General features: G+C 39.8%; 1 protein-coding gene across 18 annotated transcripts in view; it reads left to right on the forward strand.

Annotated features, from left to right (window-relative positions):
- Positions 1-19451, forward strand: part of ERBB4 (erb-b2 receptor tyrosine kinase 4) — a 581012-nt gene that overhangs the window by 453969 nt on the left and 107592 nt on the right. For all 18 annotated transcript variants that reach the window (XM_083841514.1, XM_083841527.1, XM_083841529.1 and 15 more), the window contains 3 exons: positions 3058-3190; positions 5833-5955; positions 7289-7387. In XM_083841514.1, coding sequence (XP_083697640.1) covers positions 3058-3190; positions 5833-5955; positions 7289-7387 — 355 coding nt within the window. The remainder of the gene's footprint in view (positions 1-3057; positions 3191-5832; positions 5956-7288; positions 7388-19451) is intronic.

The raw sequence follows: 19451 nt of genomic DNA on the forward strand, positions 1-19451 counted from the left end.
GAGATGTGGTACTGAAGCGCATTGATGATACCAGAAAGCTTCAGGCCAGTGACTTGACATTTGCTAGTGTATCAAATACAATTCATGGCTGTTGACTTTGGGGCTTAGCTCAGTGTTGGTAGGGCGAGGAGAAGTTGCATGGTGTACGATTGCATCCCTCTAGGTGTGTGATGTTTGTATGTGTCATGATTTTTATGCAAGGATGGTGGACCTAGGGGTGAAGGCAGCTGGTCATTGTTTGAGTTAAAAATAGAACTTTTTTTAGTTCTTCCAGCATTGAAAACCATCTTTCCTCATATGCTATTTCATTGCCATTTTGCTGCCTTTTTAAGCTTAATAGTGTGTTTAGATGGTAGCTCCTGAAAATTCAGATACAATATTTAGAGCATATTTCGTGTTAGTGACTAAAGGTTTGTTTGTTTGAAGTTTTTTTAAAAAAACAAGCACTAGCTTTTTTTCAATTCACCATTAAAAATAATGATTTCCTTCTTAAGTCAGCAAGAGTTGACATGATGGATTATGAAAGATTCATACTGAACTTTTGTACTTTATAACAATAAAAGGGATGCAAGGAATGTATAACTTCCTTTTATTTTCTTGACTAGGCATTATGTTCTCTTGGAAACTATTTATGGTCTTTCATTTAAATATTGTTTTGGACCATTTTTGGTGTATATAGAATCATAAAACTAGTTATTTTGGCAGCTGTTACGATGGTTACTATTAATGCACTTCAAAGTCAAGAGGTCTCCTTGTTTTGTCACTCTGGTTTGGTAGTGTTAAAAAAAATCTATGATTGTTCATACGTTGTTTGAAAAGAATCCTGCTCAAGAGCGTTAGTAATAGCTTCATAGAAGTCTTTTGGTGGCCTGTCTTGTTCATATTAACAAGTTTCTTGCATCAGTATCATGGAAAGCAGATGCAAAATGAAGAGAGGCGTGTTGTTTTGGGTGGATATGACAAGACCTTTAACCTGTGTTCTGCACTCTACTGGCAGAGTAATCGATGAGGTTAAAAAGGAAGATGTGTCTTAAGGCCAGACTAGGTGAAGAAGCAGCGTCTAGCGGTACTGGATTTGTACTTCCCAAACATCATGATCTGTTTTATACCTAAACAACATTCAGCTTCCATATTTGCAGGCATTACGGTTTCCATAGTAGTCTCTGAACTATAATAGGCCTTAAAGCATTCCATGTTGCTAATGCATTTTACCCGAGAAAACGTGGTAATGGTGCTTCAAACAGAGTGTTGTAATAAGTAGGTATGCCAGTATAAGGCGCTTTCTGGGTTAATGTGAAGTGAGTGCCACAACAGGATTGGATCTGGACTACCAAGCAGGTGATGGACCAAATCTCTAGCCTACATTTGCTTCAGGGAGTGTTTCTTTGTGTAAGTTCTAGTCTGATCCCGTGGGCTTAAGGGCAGTTAGGAGTTGGAGCATGTTAAATACACTCCAGAAATACATTTCTGGTTGGTATCTGAAAGGAATCCAGGTTGAGTGCTTTGAGATCTCTCTGAAGCAAAGTGCAGCAATGGTGGGCAGTTAGGACAGTTCAGACGTGGGCTTCAGAATGGTCAGCAGTGGTAATACACCTTGATCGAGCAAACCAGGTAAGATGGCCTTGCGTCCCACTGCTCAGCTGTGTGATAGGACATAAAAGAACAATAAGGGTCAGATAAATCAATTTACTATTTCTGTCAGTGACTCCTTCAAATTTTCAATACCTGTATGCTACCTTTTTTTTATTTATTTTTTATTAATAGTCCATAATGTATCTTCCGTCATCGTCCAGGCTTAACAGGGGGAGGCTGTTAAACCATAGCAGTGATACTTCCACAGTCTTGACAATTGTTAACCTATTTCCTGTGGTTAAAAGGCAATGATTTCTGTACCATTTACATTCTGCCATTGTCATACTGTCTCCTTTTTAGCCATCTTTTCAGCTGCTGTCCAGCCATCGTTGTTGGGATGTTAAACATTAAGTGTTTATGTTAGTAAGTTGCTGACATTCTGTGAAAATGCCTAATTTAAGGTGTTGGTTTGGAGGCTGCTGCACACCCTATAGAGGCAGGGAAGACAAACAAAACTGAGAGCACATGCTGCTTTCACTTTTTCTTTGCCAGGAGCCTGTTCCTCTCCACTGACTGTGGGGGGGATTTCCAAATGTGCACAACTAAGTCAGAGTGAATCTCTAAGACAGTTTTTATTTTGTGCTTGTAGAGTATCTACCACCATGCCAGCCTATTATATCTTACGTCTGTGGGAAAAACAAGCTAGTAGTTGCAGCTGATGCTGCTCAAGGTCCTGGAGAGATGAAAGGTGTTGCAGAGTTACGTGGGGATGTCTACTTTTTTGTGGGAATACTGACCCTGGCTTGTTGTTACACACAGGAGTTTTTTGGCTCCCACACAGCTGTCTTCTGATATGGGATTTGGCTTTGCTATTAGCAGAACCAGATGGGTGCAACCATCACCAAAATAGTCCTATGCAATGGTAGTGAACTGAGGGTGTGTGGTACTAGTAATGAATTACTTTTTTCAAGTGTAAATATCTTCCACTTGAGCAAAGTGTCTGCGTATGATGCTCCTCACTTCCCTAGACTCAGGAAGGCACATCATGTTTGTAGGTTAGGCAATTTTTGTTAGTTGGTTGTTGGTTTTTTAAATGCACAAACCCATAAGTTAATATAGTTGGACCCAAAAGTAAGTATGGATAAACTTCTTGCAGGAGAACTGTAGATGCTTGCATCCTCATTTTGCCATTGCAGATTTGCGTTTGCCATCAAAGTGCATGTTGTGTCTCCTTGTCCACACAACTCTTCACATGTGCATGGCAGTTTGAAAAAAAGTGAACCTGGTATATAAATTAAAAAAAAAAACAAGAAAAGTTGTAACACATGTTAATGCGTTTCCCCTGACTTCTATTTGGACTGACTAAGTAACTGTCGTAAGACAGTTACAACGTAAGTTGTTTTCCAAGTGATTATATTTTATGTACCTAGCCATTCTTTGGTCTGTCACCTAGCTAACAATAAAGTCTCTGATTCTGATTGCTAGAACCCCTCTGATTGCTGCTGGAGTTATTGGTGGCCTCTTCATCATCGTCATTGTGGGCCTGACATTTGCTGTGTATGTTCGGCGCAAGAGCATTAAAAAGAAGAGAGCGTTGCGAAGGTTCCTGGAGACTGAGGTGAGCGGGTGTTCCTTCTCACAAAATACCTGCAAATTTGGGAAGGTGTGCAGAACTGTTCTGCTTCTGTACTAAGGATGTTCAGGTCTCTAATCCAGTTACTGTAAAGGTCTGTAGAAATCTTTTGCTAACTTCTGCAGGACTAAACTGATGAAGTGAATGATGCTATTTCAACGTGCTAATTTTCCGTACATACATGGATTTGTGGCTTTTCATATCTGAAAAAGATCCATATGATCACATAGCCATGTTCCACCAGATTTTTAAGCTCTTATCCTACTCTCTGTTGAAATTCTGTCCCAGTTCATCAATACATTCAGTAGCTCTCATGCTTTAAAATGTCAAGACTTCATCCAGTGCATACTGAAGTCAACTTTGATTGAAGTAGGTTACTTTAATGATGTCTGGTAAAAACTTAAGTTCATCAGGAATGCTTAGATGTCGATATTGTCACTCACTCTTTGCTCCAGTACTTGTATGGCCTTTGTGGTCCAAATTTTGTCAAAGCCTCTAGTTCTATTCAGTAGTAATAAAGTGCTTTAATAAGCCAAGATACTTCCCAGAGCATAACCAAATAAGATTCACAGTTCTGCTGCCAAAAGCATGTAACGGTTCTATAGGACAGAAAGCTATGTCCATTCTGTTCTGCTCTTCAGTTTGCAGGTAGTGGAGGAGGCAATCTAGGAAATATTCTTAAACATAATATTTAGTCTCTGTCAGTTACAGCAGAAGTGGTTACTACCATGTACACAGTCCTATACTTTGAGACACTTTGATGATGATATTAAATAAGGGTTCCTGCTTGCGAGATGATAAAGCTTGGAAATACTATTAACTACCAATACTTCGATAGGGCTTTGTTAACAGTGCTGTTCTCTGTTATTTTAAGGGTCCTGCTCCCACTTAATTCCACTGTAGCGCCTTGGAGCAAATGATTTATGCATCCCTAATCTGTTTTCCTAAATACCTTTATGCCTGGCTAGAATTTGTGTTGTTTGTTAAATACTGTTCACGTTTATGGAAAGCTTAACTAAGTGCTTTTAGATAGGGAAATGTTGACATCATATCAGCCGCTATTTAAGCAAAAGCAAGTAGACTTTGTTGCATAAGTGAGGTACTGGCTTTGAAGTCCAGTTCTTGTTCTCTGATCAGATAAAAGCTGTGGCTGACGGTGTTTACTGAGGGACTACAGTCTTCTACTGAATTTGTGGGGAGGCTGTTGTCTTGGCTTAGAAATAGAAAATTAAATCATGAGTATCCTGAAATAAACACACATAGCTTCAGCTAGAGTCTGTTTCTAGCTGCAGGCTATGACAGGCCTATCTTTCTATCAGTCATTCTCAGTAATACTTTACAAGGAATTCTTTTAGGCCCCACAATACTACTTCTCCCTGCCATACTTGTGTTGGTGGCTTGTAGCACTAGCACAGAAGTTGTTTTCACCCTTCACAAACTGAAAATACAGAAGCATTCCTCCAGTCTGCCTGGTTCTCTGTTATAGTGAGCCCTCTTTCCTTTGTTGCATTAGCACTGGGTGAGTAAACCGGAAGGACGAAAGAGTTATTTTATTAAAAAAAAATGCATCTCACAAATTATTTCTATGATAACCTGTCTCGTTTCTGTTTGGTTTTGTTATGTTTCCATACTCCAGTAATTTCCAGTTAACAGTCTTCCTACCTGAGCCAGAGTAATCTGGTCAACTGATGAAGTAGTCCGTGATGCTCAAAGAGCCATAGCAGTAGTTGGGAAACTGCAGAGCACAGAGCATTTAGCCTTGTAAACAGACAACTTTGAAATACTGCAGCGGTGTGAAACCAATTTGAGTAGGAGTAGCCCTGAATTATTTTTCTCATCCTGTAAAGGAACAGGCTATTTTTCATTGTTTAGAATGTTGTCCTTTTCATTTATTTTTAATTTATTTTTAAAGAACCATAGTTTTTTTTTCTGGCAAACATGGTACCATGTTGATTTCTGAGAGCATTTTTAACTGACTGTGCCATTGTGGTTCATTTATAAAGATTTCTTGGGACATGATTGTCATCTTGGGCAAATTGCTTAATTGTGCCTTTTTTTTCCCCCAGTAAATTAGTGGTTGTTACAATTACTTATCTGCTTTAAGTTGCTTTCTCCTTAAAGTTGTCCTCTTATACAGTATAGCAGAAGTTCAGAAGAGTAGTCCCTTCCCCAGAACAGAGTAAGAATGTGATGATCCATTAAGTCAGAGTTATTTAAAAGAAATATGGCCAACTTAAAAGGCACTAAAATAGGCAAAAATAGAATGTGGTGTGCTGATAATAAATGCTGTATTTCTGTCATGTGGAAAATATTTATACTGCCTCCATTAGTAAAAGTCCTTGGGTGCATTACTGTGACACCGATTCAATTTCCGGTTCATAATTCCATCATGCAATTCCTGGTGGAAATTATCACATGATGAGTGAGGACTTTCTTTATCATGTCACTCAGTTTCTTAGCATTTGATTGATTTACTTTTAAAGGTGAGAGACTCCTGCAGAAGTTGGCGGATCAGTAGTCCTCACTGTCTTATTCCAGTGTTAAACTGGGTTGATTGCTTTCAGTATAAACTTCTGATGGGTTTTCACGCTTTCAGATACTTAACACTGTAGGACTTTCTTTCATAGCTTGTGGAACCCTTAACTCCGAGTGGCACAGCACCCAACCAAGCACAGCTTCGTATCCTGAAGGAAACTGAGCTGAAACGAGTCAAGGTTCTTGGCTCTGGAGCCTTTGGAACTGTATACAAGGTAAGAGTCCCCTCTGCACAGCAATGACTGGCCTCATTTAACTTGGGAACAGTCAAGTTCTGCATTGCAGCAAGGCATCTTCTACTGCGGGTGGATTCATGAGCCCTATATATCTGGGAGACTGATAGAACAGTGGACTTAAGACTTCAGTGTTAGGCAGACTCACAGACATCTTGGTGAGAAAAGGAGTGTCAGCCACGAGCATCCTTGAGTGCAAAAGGACCACACAAGCTGGAACATCTTGCTACTGATTTTCAATGCAGTATTGATGTTGGCTGTTCTGTTCTTACGCGATGGCTTTACAGTACAGTTTTAGCAAGTTAGATAAACTTTGTCTCTCATTTCACAAATGTCACATAGGTTTTGTAATAGCTGTTATATGATGTTATACGGTATTATCATTGGCTAAATTTTAGTACCTTCTGTTTCTTTCAGTTTCATAGGAAATTATGTTATGTTAATGCATTCTAAGTTATTGTAACATAACTGTAAGTTATGTTAATGCACTCTAGAACAATCTGGATAAAAGAACAGAACCCAAAGGGGGCAGTGAAGGAGCATAGATACAGTGGCTGTCTCCAAACTGGGGGAGGAAATGGAAGAAGTACAGAGCAGATGACTACAACAACATCACCACAATACTTTTCAAATAATAAATTTGAAAATAAATGATAGAGACAGGTAACACAAGATTGCTAGGAACATAGAATAGGTTAGATAATAGAGATGGTAAAGTAGCCCAAGAAACAGGCTGAATTGTAACTATAAGGTTTGCTGCTTAGCCATCTTAGCTTTTAATTCTTATATAACACTTACTTAGAGAAATAACATTTAACTATTTCTATCCAAATATATTGTTCTCAAGGTGTCCTATTTCTGCATGATGGCACGACCTAATTGCTGGTGATACTCACTAGTGGGAGTTTGCAATAGTATCAGTGGGATTAACATCAAACTCCAGAACAGAAAATCTAGGTTCTTGTTCAATTTTATGGGAAGCAATAGGCAGTGGAAAACTCTTTCACGTGCATATGTTGCTCCCTATAAAGCTGGTTGTGAGCAAGAAAATTAAGGGGGCCTAAGAAGGGCAATCACTGGCATAAAACATTCCACTTTACATAAGGGTTGAGTTTTGGTGTAAGAAATAGTTTTGTGAGATTTTTTTTTCCTTTTTTCTTTTATAGCTTGCTTTGTGTATTCTCAGTTCTGATGTTTGCAACTGAACTGCATAATGATGCATAATGTGACAAAATACATCAAAAAGAAATGTAACAGTGAAATTTTTATGATTGTTGTCTTATTAGTCTTCTGTCCATTTTCCTTGTCTTTCTAGGGTATTTGGGTCCCCGAGGGAGAAACCGTAAAGATTCCTGTGGCCATTAAGATCCTTAACGAGACCACTGGTCCCAAAGCCAATGTGGAGTTTATGGATGTAAGTAGGAGATGATCAGCTACTTTGAGTCTTGGGGGGATCTTTCTTCAGTCCACAGAGGTTGTAAAGAAGAATTCCTGTCAGTTCTTTTTCCTTACATTTAAATATTACAAGGAGATCTGTACGCAGCACCAATATTGTGCTGATGTTTAATGAGTGCTACAACACAGTGTCCCTAGAAAACCAGTTGCTGGGATTTTTCGTGTCGTCAATCTCCTTTCTTCTGTTAGTCCTTGATGAGCTGTGTTAATGCATATCCATAGCATTTTCTGTGGTAACAGTGTTAACAGAAAAACAAGGTTACACCTCATCTGGTCAGTGCTGTCTCTCTGAAGTTGAAGAACTAGACAAATCAGTATAAGGCAGTGGGGTGCCCTGTTCAGCTTACTGCATGTAGATCATCGCGTTCCAGAATCGCAGGTACGTGGACTACCAGGGTAACTTCAGTGCCAACATGATGGAGGGCTGGGTTTTTCAGTGTGCAAGTCATGGACCGTAGGTCGTTGGGAGTTTTCTTACAGGTGGTCATCCCATCAGTGGAAAGCTGAAACAACTATGTCTCATGTGCCAGATATTTTCCACTTCTGTGGCAGAGTTTAGAGATGAGAGCAGTTGCAGGGGAAAATCTTGCTGTGTGTGGGTCTCCACTGGTGCAGGGACAGAAACTTAACTGTTTTCTGCTTCAGTTTCCCTGGGAACTAAGCACTGAGAGTCTGGGAGCTGTCAGCAGAAATAAAGCATAACAGGGAGGAAAAAAAAAAGTATGCTGGATATAAAAATCCCTTTTGCCTTACTACTCTAAAATACTTTTTAACAAGAGGTCAAGATCATTTTCATGGATATTTTATGTTGAGTCCTGAGCTCTGTGTCAAAACCAAGCCTCATTGACGCTGGAAGTTTATGTGCTATTCAGTTTCAGTTTCTGAACAAATCATAGAAATTTGTACTTTTTTGTAAATTGCTCTCGTGAACTTGAAAATTACATAGGACTTTCAAATCTTAAAGATCTGTTCAGTGTATAGGCTTAATTTGATTAGCATTAATGAGACTATAAACCACAAGGAGACTGTATTCCCATTATATAATCTACTCCTACATCTAGAAATTAATAGGAACGTACAGTTATGGCTTTAGCTGTTTCAGGTAAATGATCATACGTGAGTTCTCGGGTAGTTGACCTGACGCTGTACAGATCAAGGTGCTTCCTCTGCATTTTACAGAGCTCTACACATTTATGTTGATAACACTGAATAATTATTGTGCACAAATTAAAAAATGGCTCTGTTTGGGTGAGATGAGTTGCACTAAAGGGATGAAGAGGATTATATTTACTTAATGGACAAAATAATGGTGAAGAGCAGTGTTAGTGGCAGAGCTCTAGAAAGAGATCTGGTATTCAGCAGTCTGTTGAAGTGAACGTGCAGGGAGTAGAAGACCACTGACTGTGAGCTGTGATGTACTCTGATGGCAGTGGACACTGATGCAGAGGGAATTGATGTCACTGTATGAAAGTCACTGGAACTGCTGTTTCTACCAGAGGAGGATCTGGTTTTCTGATCGAGAAGTTAGTAACAATGGCTCCTTACTTGATATTAATGTTGATGCACTGTACAGAGAAAAAGTAAGGTCCTTGTTAAAAGGCACAGTTGCTAGTATGAGGTTTCGTAGCTCAGCTTGATCAGCTGACTTAATTCACTGGACCTCTTTTCCCTCCAGTTCATGCATCTGATGAACAGCCCAGAAATGATGTTTTTTGGACACAGTGGGGATTTTAACTGTGTAACATACAGCTATGCTAGGAGGGGTTTCTCTTTAAATTAACATTCTCTCATAAGCCTCTGATCTAGTTGTAACAAGTTGGGGGAATAGTGAAGTTCATTGTGAGTCCTAAAGGTTAATAACAACCTAAAGGTTATTTTGATAATAATAAAAGAGAATTGGACTTCATCATCAGTTGGTGTAAGTGACAAAAAGAAGGAATAAGGTGTTTTGTATCAGTGCTGCATTTGATATATGTGCAGTGGTCTGTAACATCCTTTGCTGTACAGAACTGATGAGAGGGCAGATTTAATTTTACTCTTTGGAAATAATTTTTCATGCAATCTTACAGAAGTTTCTGTCTTCCTCACCTCCTAACCCAGTCATATATTTCTTGAAGCAACCAGCATTTTAAGAGATAATGTTTATGTAAAAGAAGGGCCCTGGGATAGTTGCTTTCAATGTGACCACTCCTTTCTGTCCCAGAAAGAGCAGTTTTAAATTGAGATACTATGAGGAGGTGTCTATCTTTCATTGAAGAGTAAGGTATAGCAGGAAACTGTTTTATGCATTGTTTCTATGAGGCTTTGGTCAGTATAAGTATGCTTGATAAAACTTGAAACTGTTCGTTGGCATTGTTTTATTAGGAACATTCATAAGTACATATGAGAACAAAATCCATAGGTTGTGCTTCCAGTAAGACAAGTGTTATGAATGGTCTTTTGCTGGTCAAAAGCAGTCTTATCAGATTCTTTTTAAAGGTATATAGGTGGCTAATGGTGCTTAGGAGCACAGTGGGCGTTGACGTAAAGAAATGTCTGACACAGTTATTAATGGAAAGGGGAGGTCATTGGGAAGGTGTCGTGAGTCTCACTCAGTTGGCTTTCATTTTTTTTGAACTTGTCAAATACAGATGAGGTTTCGTTGGCAACTCTACACAGTTGTATATGTCCTTGTACTTGCAACTAGAACTTGGTATTCCTTTCAGAGAGGCTCTGGAAAATGTAAAACCTCTTGTACACACCAGTTTGTGTAGGAAGGTACTTGGGGCACTTACTCTGCACCACCTGCGGAAATAGCTGGGAGAGAAGTTAGTGGCATGGTGCGTAGGCTCTGGTTTAAACTTGTAATGTTGGTGGAATTTAAGTGCTTAAAGTGCTCTGGGAGCTGCTGAAATTCTGCTAAATGTTATGCTAAAAGAGCAAAGAACAACAATTTGGCTACTGGGCTGTCATTTCAGCACCTTGAACACCCACTAATGGATCTGTAATGACTATAATGATACAATGCATGATGTTAGCACCTGCTATGGCCAAACACCTACCACCCTCCCATCAGGGGAATGATGAATGGGCCATCATCAAAAAGTACATCCCCTATTTGGAATTTTTCTTCACAGAATTGCAGCAGAGTCTGTTTTCCATGCATTCTCCGCAAAACCCCAGCTACGTCTTGCTTTTACTCAGCTCCTTGCTCTCTTATATAGTTTTTTTTACTGTAGTAGTCTGTTAAGACAAAGCAGTCCGAAGTCTGCTATGTAGCCCGTATTGCCTTCTCCAGGAAAGAAACAGAACGTACACGTGAACTAAGAGAATTTTTTTTTTTTTAGTTTTACTTGTTTGGTTTTTTTAACCTCACCATTGTTGTTGCCACTGTTCTGTAAAATTTAGGCTTGCGTTTCTTTCCAGTTCCTTCTGAAGTTGTTCAAATATGTGATTATTTAGGTCTGGAATAATTTCGCACTATAAAGCATTTCATTCGGGTGTTGAAATGGTTGGGTGCTTAATTTGTGGGGCGTTGTTTCTCCTCGACGCCTAGCTAATCACACTTCATGGTCCCCAGAAGGGCCCTGGAGTTGGAATTCAGAGTGCAGCCATTCTTGCTGCTGGCCTGCCTGCAAGCATGTTTGAGAGGAGATTCGCGAGTGGATGGATGCAGGGGTATCCGGGAGGGAAGGATATCCTGCTCATCACCCCGAGACCAGCAGCTGTAAGGAAAGATGGAAGGTCCTGGGTGCTGTGGAGGAGCAAGAGGATGCTTACTCTGAGAAAAGTCAAATAATCAGCTAAGAGGCTACTTGATGGTTGAACAGGGAGTTGTAATTTCACTTGTGAAAATGGTTTCTCCTCCTTAACCTCAAATTATTTGACTGTTATGATTATCTGGTAAGTCAAGTAGCCATTGGCCTGATCAGATGGTTTAACATCAAACCAAATGCTCAGCTAATCATGTAATACATTCCAGAGACATGCGTCAATTGGAAAGCATAGCAAACCATCTTTGAGGCTAAAAAATATCCTAAAACTAACATGTCTTGGGGAAACAGACAATTGATGAAGGCCTTTCTTTTGTAGCCCTCTAAGCTTGGTGTTTCCAGGAAGTAATCTTGTGAGCTCTGATTCTGTCCAGGGTTTTGATCCACTTACAAGTTTAATCTATTCTCTCTGAACTTAAATGCTCCATTATCTGTTAGAAAATAATTAGAAGCTGCAAGCACAAGTCTGCATACACAGAGTTCCTTGGGAGTCCCTGAGCTCATTGAGATGAAGACAGTTTGACTAATGGTGGTCAGCTGATACTGGGCCAGAAGCTAATAATAGCAGGCAGTGCTGCTTAGCTAGGTGAGAAAGTTAACTTGGGAAAAATTAAACCGAAGGGTTTGGGATTTATGGTTGGAAATAAATTTCCCATTCTCATTTGTTTCCTGGTAGAGAGCTTCAAAGGCAGTTGGTTTCTTTTATAGTTTTATAATTAAGATCCAGGGGGCTTCTTGACTTCACCTGGACTTAGTGTAGTTCCCTGCTGTCCCTAGTAGCAGTGTTCATTGAGCAGGAGAGCATTTGTCAAGCAAAGTATAAAGGTAGTAAGTGACAATGACCTCTACCAGGCGTGCAGCAAACAAATTAAAGCTGCATATAGGGGGCTGGTACCCACATCTTTTATTTCATCGTGTTTCTGTGTATGGCCTAATTAACTAAATGAACAAAGCGGTCAGTCTTCACATACTGCACAAAGGTAAAATAGCTTTTCCTAAATTGTGAGCCCCTCTTAAAATTAAGACAACTAAAGACATACCAAACTTACATATGGCTCAGAGGCTTCAAGAGAACAGGCCACATAGCTGACCAGCCAAAATGGTTCAGCTGGAAACTGGGTAAGATCTGGGTAGGTCTGGCTTCTGACTTTGTTTCATCAGGCATGTCTGGAAGCCATGTAGAAAGTACAGCAGCTTGTCAGGTGGGGAAGGCAAGAGAAGACTTCTTTGGGTTTCTGCTGTGGCCATCAGACACAGCAGGCTTCTAAGCTGAATCTCCTGGGTCCCTTCCCTGACCCTTGGCAGCTTTCACAGAATTATTAGGGCTCCCCCAGACGTGCCGGGATGTGAAGTTTCTCTGTCAATACCACTGCCTTTACACTGGGGACCCTTGTATGATCCTGCCTTTTGAGTATATGGGTGATGGTGGAAATAGTCTTGTCTATCCATTGAATTACATTTAATTTCTTATATGCATCTCTTGCTGTCTAGCAAAGTGTTTGACCCAGGTCTTCAACAGTCCCTGTAGGGGCTTCAGAAAGACCAAAAAAGTGAGTACAGGTCATGGTGGTTGGGTGGTACGTGCAGGCACTCCACAGTCATTCTGCTGACTGCAGGGCTGCTTGGGAAATACCACTGAGTTAATCTTGAACCTCAGTTTAAAGGGCAGATTTAGGATCAAATGAAATTCTTTATGGCAGTAGCAAGACATTTTTCCTTACCCTCTTCTGCTGTCATTTATGTAAACATCCTTCTTTCCAACTGGCATAAGGGGTCTCTGTAAAAATAGCAGCTAATGAACAGTGGTGTTGCTGCACCTGCCTGGCAGTGTGCTTCAGCTGCAATTCTGACAGTTTTCTCTCCATCACATTAAGTTGCTGGGAATGGGGGGGCAAAGGGGTGACCTAGCTCATCTGATTGTAGATTCCCTTTTGTGCAGTCTCCCCTCTTCCTCTCACTTAACGCACACTGGAAGTGTAGCCTCTTAGGAGGGGGACCTGCTTGCCTGTCAGTTCCAGGCACAGAAGCTCACTGTGATTGCAATTACAATTTCCAGCTTGTCCAGAGATGCCAGAAATCAAGCTGTCCTTGAGAACTCTGCATACCGTGCACAGGCCCCGAGAGTGATCAGGCTCTACAGAAGCTGGAAATCTGATCACTACTGAAGGTTAACTGCTTTTAGTCATCTGAAGATTAACTGTTTCAAGGCCATGTTAACTTTAATTTCCATCTTAAGTAACAATTTTCTCTTTAAATATTTACTTACTCCGATAATTTTTCCTTTCACAGTATGTGAGGGTAAGATGTGTGTGCGTCTGCGGGGGTGTGTGTTAATTTTCCATATGCAAGAACATGTGTCAGTACAGAGAAAAGATGAAGTATAAGCACATCCAGACAAGCTGAGCTTATAAGCATAGCCAGACAAGCCAGGCTGTTTGGAAACAATCCTGCTGGTGTAACACCGTAACTGAAAAATGCAGTGAGAGAGGGAGAGTTTGCCTGCTCCTGCTGATGGTGGGAGGAAGTGAGCGCTGTTGAAATCAATGGAGTTGTGAATTTGCCAGTGAATTCAGCAGGGCCAGGTCTTGGCCTCTGCAGTCATCCTTCTGAGAAGGCTGCCCCAAGTTGAAGGGAAAATCACGTGCTTTAGAGAGGGGCTGATGTTACAAGGTGTTCCTGAATGCATTAGGAAGTACCTTTGGAAGGTTTTGGTTGATGGCAATGACTGAACTGCTTCTTTAAAGTTTGCATTGCACAATGACTTTGGAAACCCTGCATAAGGTTGGGTAAACGTGGGAGTAGGGAGAAAATAAGGAAGGAATGCTAGTTTAGTTTATTTGCTGGAAAAGATGTATGTTAATTGAAACTATTAAAAATTATAATGAAATTCAAGTAGTAGTATTGTCTGTAAAGGGCATGTGTAATGGAAACACTTTGTAGTGATGTCTTTTAAAAGGTGAGAGGTACACCAGTAACATGTTGCTTTTGTTTTGGAGTGTACATTTTCCTTGGGGTGTACATTAAAGGCAGTTGTTTGCGTAGCTGCATGTGTTATGAAGATCATGAGAGGAGAGCCTTCTGTTAAAAAGCATTTTAAGATTGAACAAAGTGGGTGTGTCCAAAAAAAATCAGCTTTAAAAAAACATACTTGCACATGTGCAAAACAGCCTTCCTTAAAGATATGCAAAGTGACTGGGACCACAGGAGTTCTTTGCAGGGCCTTTCAGACATCTTGAAATGCCAAGCGCAGAAAAAAACTATGACAAAACTTGGTAAAATGGAAGATAAGGTTATTGAATAATGTGATACATTATTAGAAGCTGATCCACATAGCAAATTTTAAAGCAGACTTTGGTACCAAAAACTGGGCAAATAATGCTGACCTAAGACTAAAAGAAACTGAAAGTTTGTATTTAAGAAGCTTCCTGTTGCTTTACGTTTTTTTCTTTGTGCCTCCTGCTCACATTAACAATATAAGACAAGCACACATCAAGTTTCTAAAGTGTAGTGCATATGTCAGAAAGTTGCCACACTGATTTAAAACAAACAAAAAAAAAACCACATACACACAACCCTCCCCATATATAACCTGGCTTTTATGGGACCTCTGCCAATAAAAAGGAGGTACTGCTTCCACAGACTTAACTGTACTACACCCTCAGCAAGCCATCTCTAGCTCAAGGTTAACAGTGAGCCTAATGAGGTTTGTTGGAAAGACTGAATAAGAAATATCTCGATATTTAAGTCAAAGGAGCTGGCTGTAAAACTGTATGTATATGCCGGCTGATCATTTGTGAAGTATACTTGTTTATGATTTACTTCGGTGCCAGATGGGTAGGCTATTACATATCAGACGTCTCATGAAAACTGGCTGATGAGGCTGTGTGAGCACTAGCACATGCTGCAACTCACAGATCAGCAGCAAGGCACAACCTAAGTGAGGGCTAAGGGCCCTGAAGGATCAATGTGTTATATTTGTCATACTTAGTTTTATACTGCCAAGTCAAGTTTAAGTTAAGGAAGAACAAGTTTTTTTTGTTTTGCGTTGAAGTGAGGGGCAGGAGGAAAACAGGACAGTTTTATACATACAAATACTCATGCTGTGTCCATTTTTAATAGAAGTGTAAGAGTAGGGAAGTGCAGGCTTGTAAGAACTGAACTTGATGTATCACTGATCAAGTAAGTTTTGTCTTAAAATCTGCTAAGAAAATTAAGTTTGGAATTTCTCCTTTATTTCTTCATTGTAGATAAATTGTTAAATTGTTTTCCATGTCTCAGTGCTGATCCTGACACCTCAGATACATCAGCAACTGTCACGGACTGACAAAAATGGAATAATTAACATCTGTTCATATTAATATTCTACATATTATTTACAGGTGGTAGTCAACTATCCCTGTAGCTGCTTGTCACATAGTTGTATTGTAAGAAATAAGACGAGGAAATCTGGTGCATGACTGGGTTGTTGATGATCTTTGTAATATTCAGCCAGTACCTTTCAGATTTCAGTGCAATAACTAGGATAAACAGAGGTGGAGCTAAGGTCGCAATGTGGCTGTGAGATCACAGAGCAGTAATTGCTGGCTTGAAATGCTTGGTCCTCCAGTACTGGAACTATAGTTCCAAAAATAAAAAGATTTTACACAGCAGTATTTTCTATATCAACTTTGGTGTTGATGCTTATTGCAACATACGGCATCACTTGGCCCTATTAAGATCTGAAACCTTTTGTGCTGTGAAACCATGGTGAGCTTGTCCCTGCCCTGAAAGACTTTGAGTCAAGATGGACAAAACAGATAATGGGCAGAGGAATGATTATTGTTATTATTATCCACCATTGATAGATGGGACTCTGTGAATTGCAAGATAGAGCTCACAATCTCAGAGCAAATTCTTTAATGGTTATTATTATCTTTTCTTTTTAATTAGATTCTGGTTTTAAATTGGCTTGGATTGTTTGTCTAGAAAAGCAGATATGAGGTTTGTTTTCAAACAAAGCTGTTTTCTCTAATTACCCACCGAGAACGTGTCTGAAATGTTCTTTTGAAATGCCTCTTGTTATCAGTCAGTGCTTGCCAACAAGTCAGGTATTTGAAAGAAGTTAGATTACACTTGATAGAAGGCAAATCATGAATTAAGAACAGAAGAGAAATCAGGTATTCTTACCTCTTAGTTACTTACAAGGTGATTATGATTGTTTTGTAAAGGATTCTGCTTTATATAGAATATGAAGTTTTAAAATGCATAGATAAATCAGCATTGTATGAAACACAATTAGGGTTCACATGGACCAGGGCTTACCATTTTCTTAATGCTTTGCAAGCCAGATGATCTGAAATGTTTGAGGAAATAATTGTGATTTTTTTCAGCTATGTTAACAAATGGCAGCTGTGCTGAATTTGTTCAATACTAGCTTCAAAAGTGGTTGTTGATTGACTTGCGGAGGTATATCCTGTGATATAGAACAGTATCAAGGAAACAGCTGAGGTGCAGTCATGCAGCACTTTATCTGAAGGAAATGTGAGACTTCAGTGCAAGACGGGTATGTTAAACAGGCAACTGCTAAGGACAGTTCCCCGGGCATCAGTACTGAGTGGAGGTAATGTCAGCGGATGGGTAACCAGATTGAATCTACTTGGAAATGTTCCTGGTGTTGAGGATGCTTTTTTTTTTAAACTAGGCGGTGCCCTTTGGAGGTTGGTGGGATGATTTATATGTGGATATAAAAGCGGAATTTAGCTTTTTGTATGTTTCCTGAAACCAGGCGAAACAGTTGGTTTATAAATGAACCTTTGTTAGTTTGGATGAAAATATAAGGAACTTCATCAGGTAAGTTACTTAAGTAATAAAAGTGTTTGGGGGATGTTTGGAAAGAAAAGGCATTTGAAATGGGGCAAGAATGTGAGTTTTTTTTGGTGAAATGTTTTCTTGGCAAAATTAAAAATAAATAAATAAATCTGGGCTTTAAAATACATGAAATTGCTCGAACTAAACATAACTGTTTCTGCTGAAGCTTTTCAGACAGAAATTCCGGTGAATTCCTCAGCTAGAAGATGCTTTAGAAATATACCACAGTGATTGAAATACCGTTTTTGACCTTTTCTGAATGAACCCTGGTGGATTTCCCTTTTGTGGTCATCAGCTGTTTCAAAATTCAAACTATGTATAAGACAAAAATGTGGTCAAATCTGAATTGGAATGTTGAATATTTTTTCTTCTGTGATTGAGTTGTGGACAACAGGAAGGAGGACGAGGAGTATTGGGAATTCATGAAGCTGAGTAAGGGATGGGAACTATTTTTCAGTATTAGGTCACTTTTGAGGATCTGAATGTAGCATCCTGTCTTATTTTAAGCAGAGCCAGGAGATGCTTCTGGTCCCTCTCTAACTCTCTTCTTTCAGTTGAGAGGACAATTGCATTCTTGACAGTGCAGTCATTCAGATGAGAACATAGATCCAAGTGAAACTGTAGACTACCAAAGGTTACCAAAGTTGATGTTTACATGATGGCTTGGCAAGATCTCAGTGTGTCCTAAAGATCCAGAAAGTGTTGTACAGTACACTGTGTTGCCATAAGCACATTTTGTTGAGCTAGTGTAGAAAAAGTGGGTGGCAGTCCACATGTGTCTCCATGTGGACATGAAATAAGACAGGAAGTGTGTGTCAGCTTTTGATGAGTTTGTGGTTCAGTGATGCCAGGATGGTAAAAAAAAAAAAAAAAAAAAAGTTACAGTGAACCAAACAGTCCATTTAAACCTTTTGTTTTGTTTAAATATAATCTTCCTTTTGCAGTACTTGAGTCCTGAGTGTGATGCTCTTACACAACTGAATATAGATGAGGGGGAAACATGAAAATGAGTAGTCTGTTTTGAATTCTCAATTGTGATCAATGAACTACCTTGGTTGTGGTTAAAATGTATCTTTGATTAAAACAACTCTTACTGTTGATAGTACACTTGATGAAATTAGGTTCGTCTGATGCTGTCCCTTTAAATTGATCCTGAAGGAGGAAAGGGCTTTGAGTGCATGATTGTGAAGTCTAGCTTTGCAGTGATATTAGAAAATTTCAAAGCAGTGTCCTAAGACTCTTCAAAAAGGAGAGAACTTGATTTTCCCCCCCCCCCATCACTCATTCTTGAGACCTTGCCATCACTCGTCTCACGTCAAAAATCAAAGCAATAACTCCTTTCTTCTGAAAGGAATCTGCAGGTAAGGCTGGAAATGGTTTTCAGCTGGTCTGTGTTTAGGTTGATTTACCCTCCTGTTCCAATAATGCTGAAATGATTACTTTTTTAGAGTGTTCTTTTAAAACTATTTTTTTTGTAGTTGCATGAAAATAGTAAGAAACAAAACACTTTTGACAGACTATTCTCAAATAATGATGCGTGTCATAAGCTAAGTAAAACATGTCAGAATGAGACGGTATCCATACAGAGAGGTGTGCATGCTGTTAAACCACTTGCACGTGATCTGCCGGGAGGATTGCCAGTCTGAAATCTGCGGTTACTTCTCTGAACTGCTTTCCAAGGAAATTTTTAACTAAGGGTTTGTTGAGGTTGCTGAGGTCTTGAACTCATGGCCATCTATGCATGAAACTGAACTGAAAGCAGGCAAGATTTTACTTTCTAATTGCCAAAAATAAATGTTTACAGGCGAGGCTCACAGGAAAGCTGGTGGGAGTTGTCCCCTGACCAGATGTTAGATGGAAAATCCTCACTTAGCTTGTGCACAAAGAGGTCTGTTCCTTTAGGCTCGAGATTCCTCCTCAGCTGTCTTAACACAGGCTCTGATGAATTGGGAGACTTAATTGGTACCGAGGCAGCAGGGAGAAGTCAGAAGCATATGGTGTGTGGGTTTTGCAAAATGTATCTCCTACTCCATCAAACATTTAAGCACGTGCATAACTCTAAGCACTTGAGCCCTGTTGGAATCAGCATGGTTGTCCGTGCCCTCGGTATTGGCAGGGCAGGGATCGCCATACTTTTTATTTAATTACCTTCTGAAAAATATGTAGTGAGCCAGACTGGCTTCTACAAACACATGAACGTATCTGTTACTCTGTTACTGCAAGAATGGGACCTGCTGCTCTTCTGAGGTGAACGTTCGACCAGCAGTCTGTGATCATCACCTTCAGGAGGGAGTGCTTTCTTATCACTGAATTGTGCTACTTCCAAGGCAGTGTCTGGAAGAAAGTGGGGTATCTCTGCCATGGGTTTGAATTGCACGGGGTGATCGCATGCATTTGGCATCAACAGTGCAGGCTGAGCCTCTG

This window comes from Anser anser (assembly GCF_964211835.1).
Source record: "Anser anser genome assembly, chromosome: 6".
Classification (NCBI taxonomy): domain Eukaryota; kingdom Metazoa; phylum Chordata; class Aves; order Anseriformes; family Anatidae; genus Anser; species Anser anser.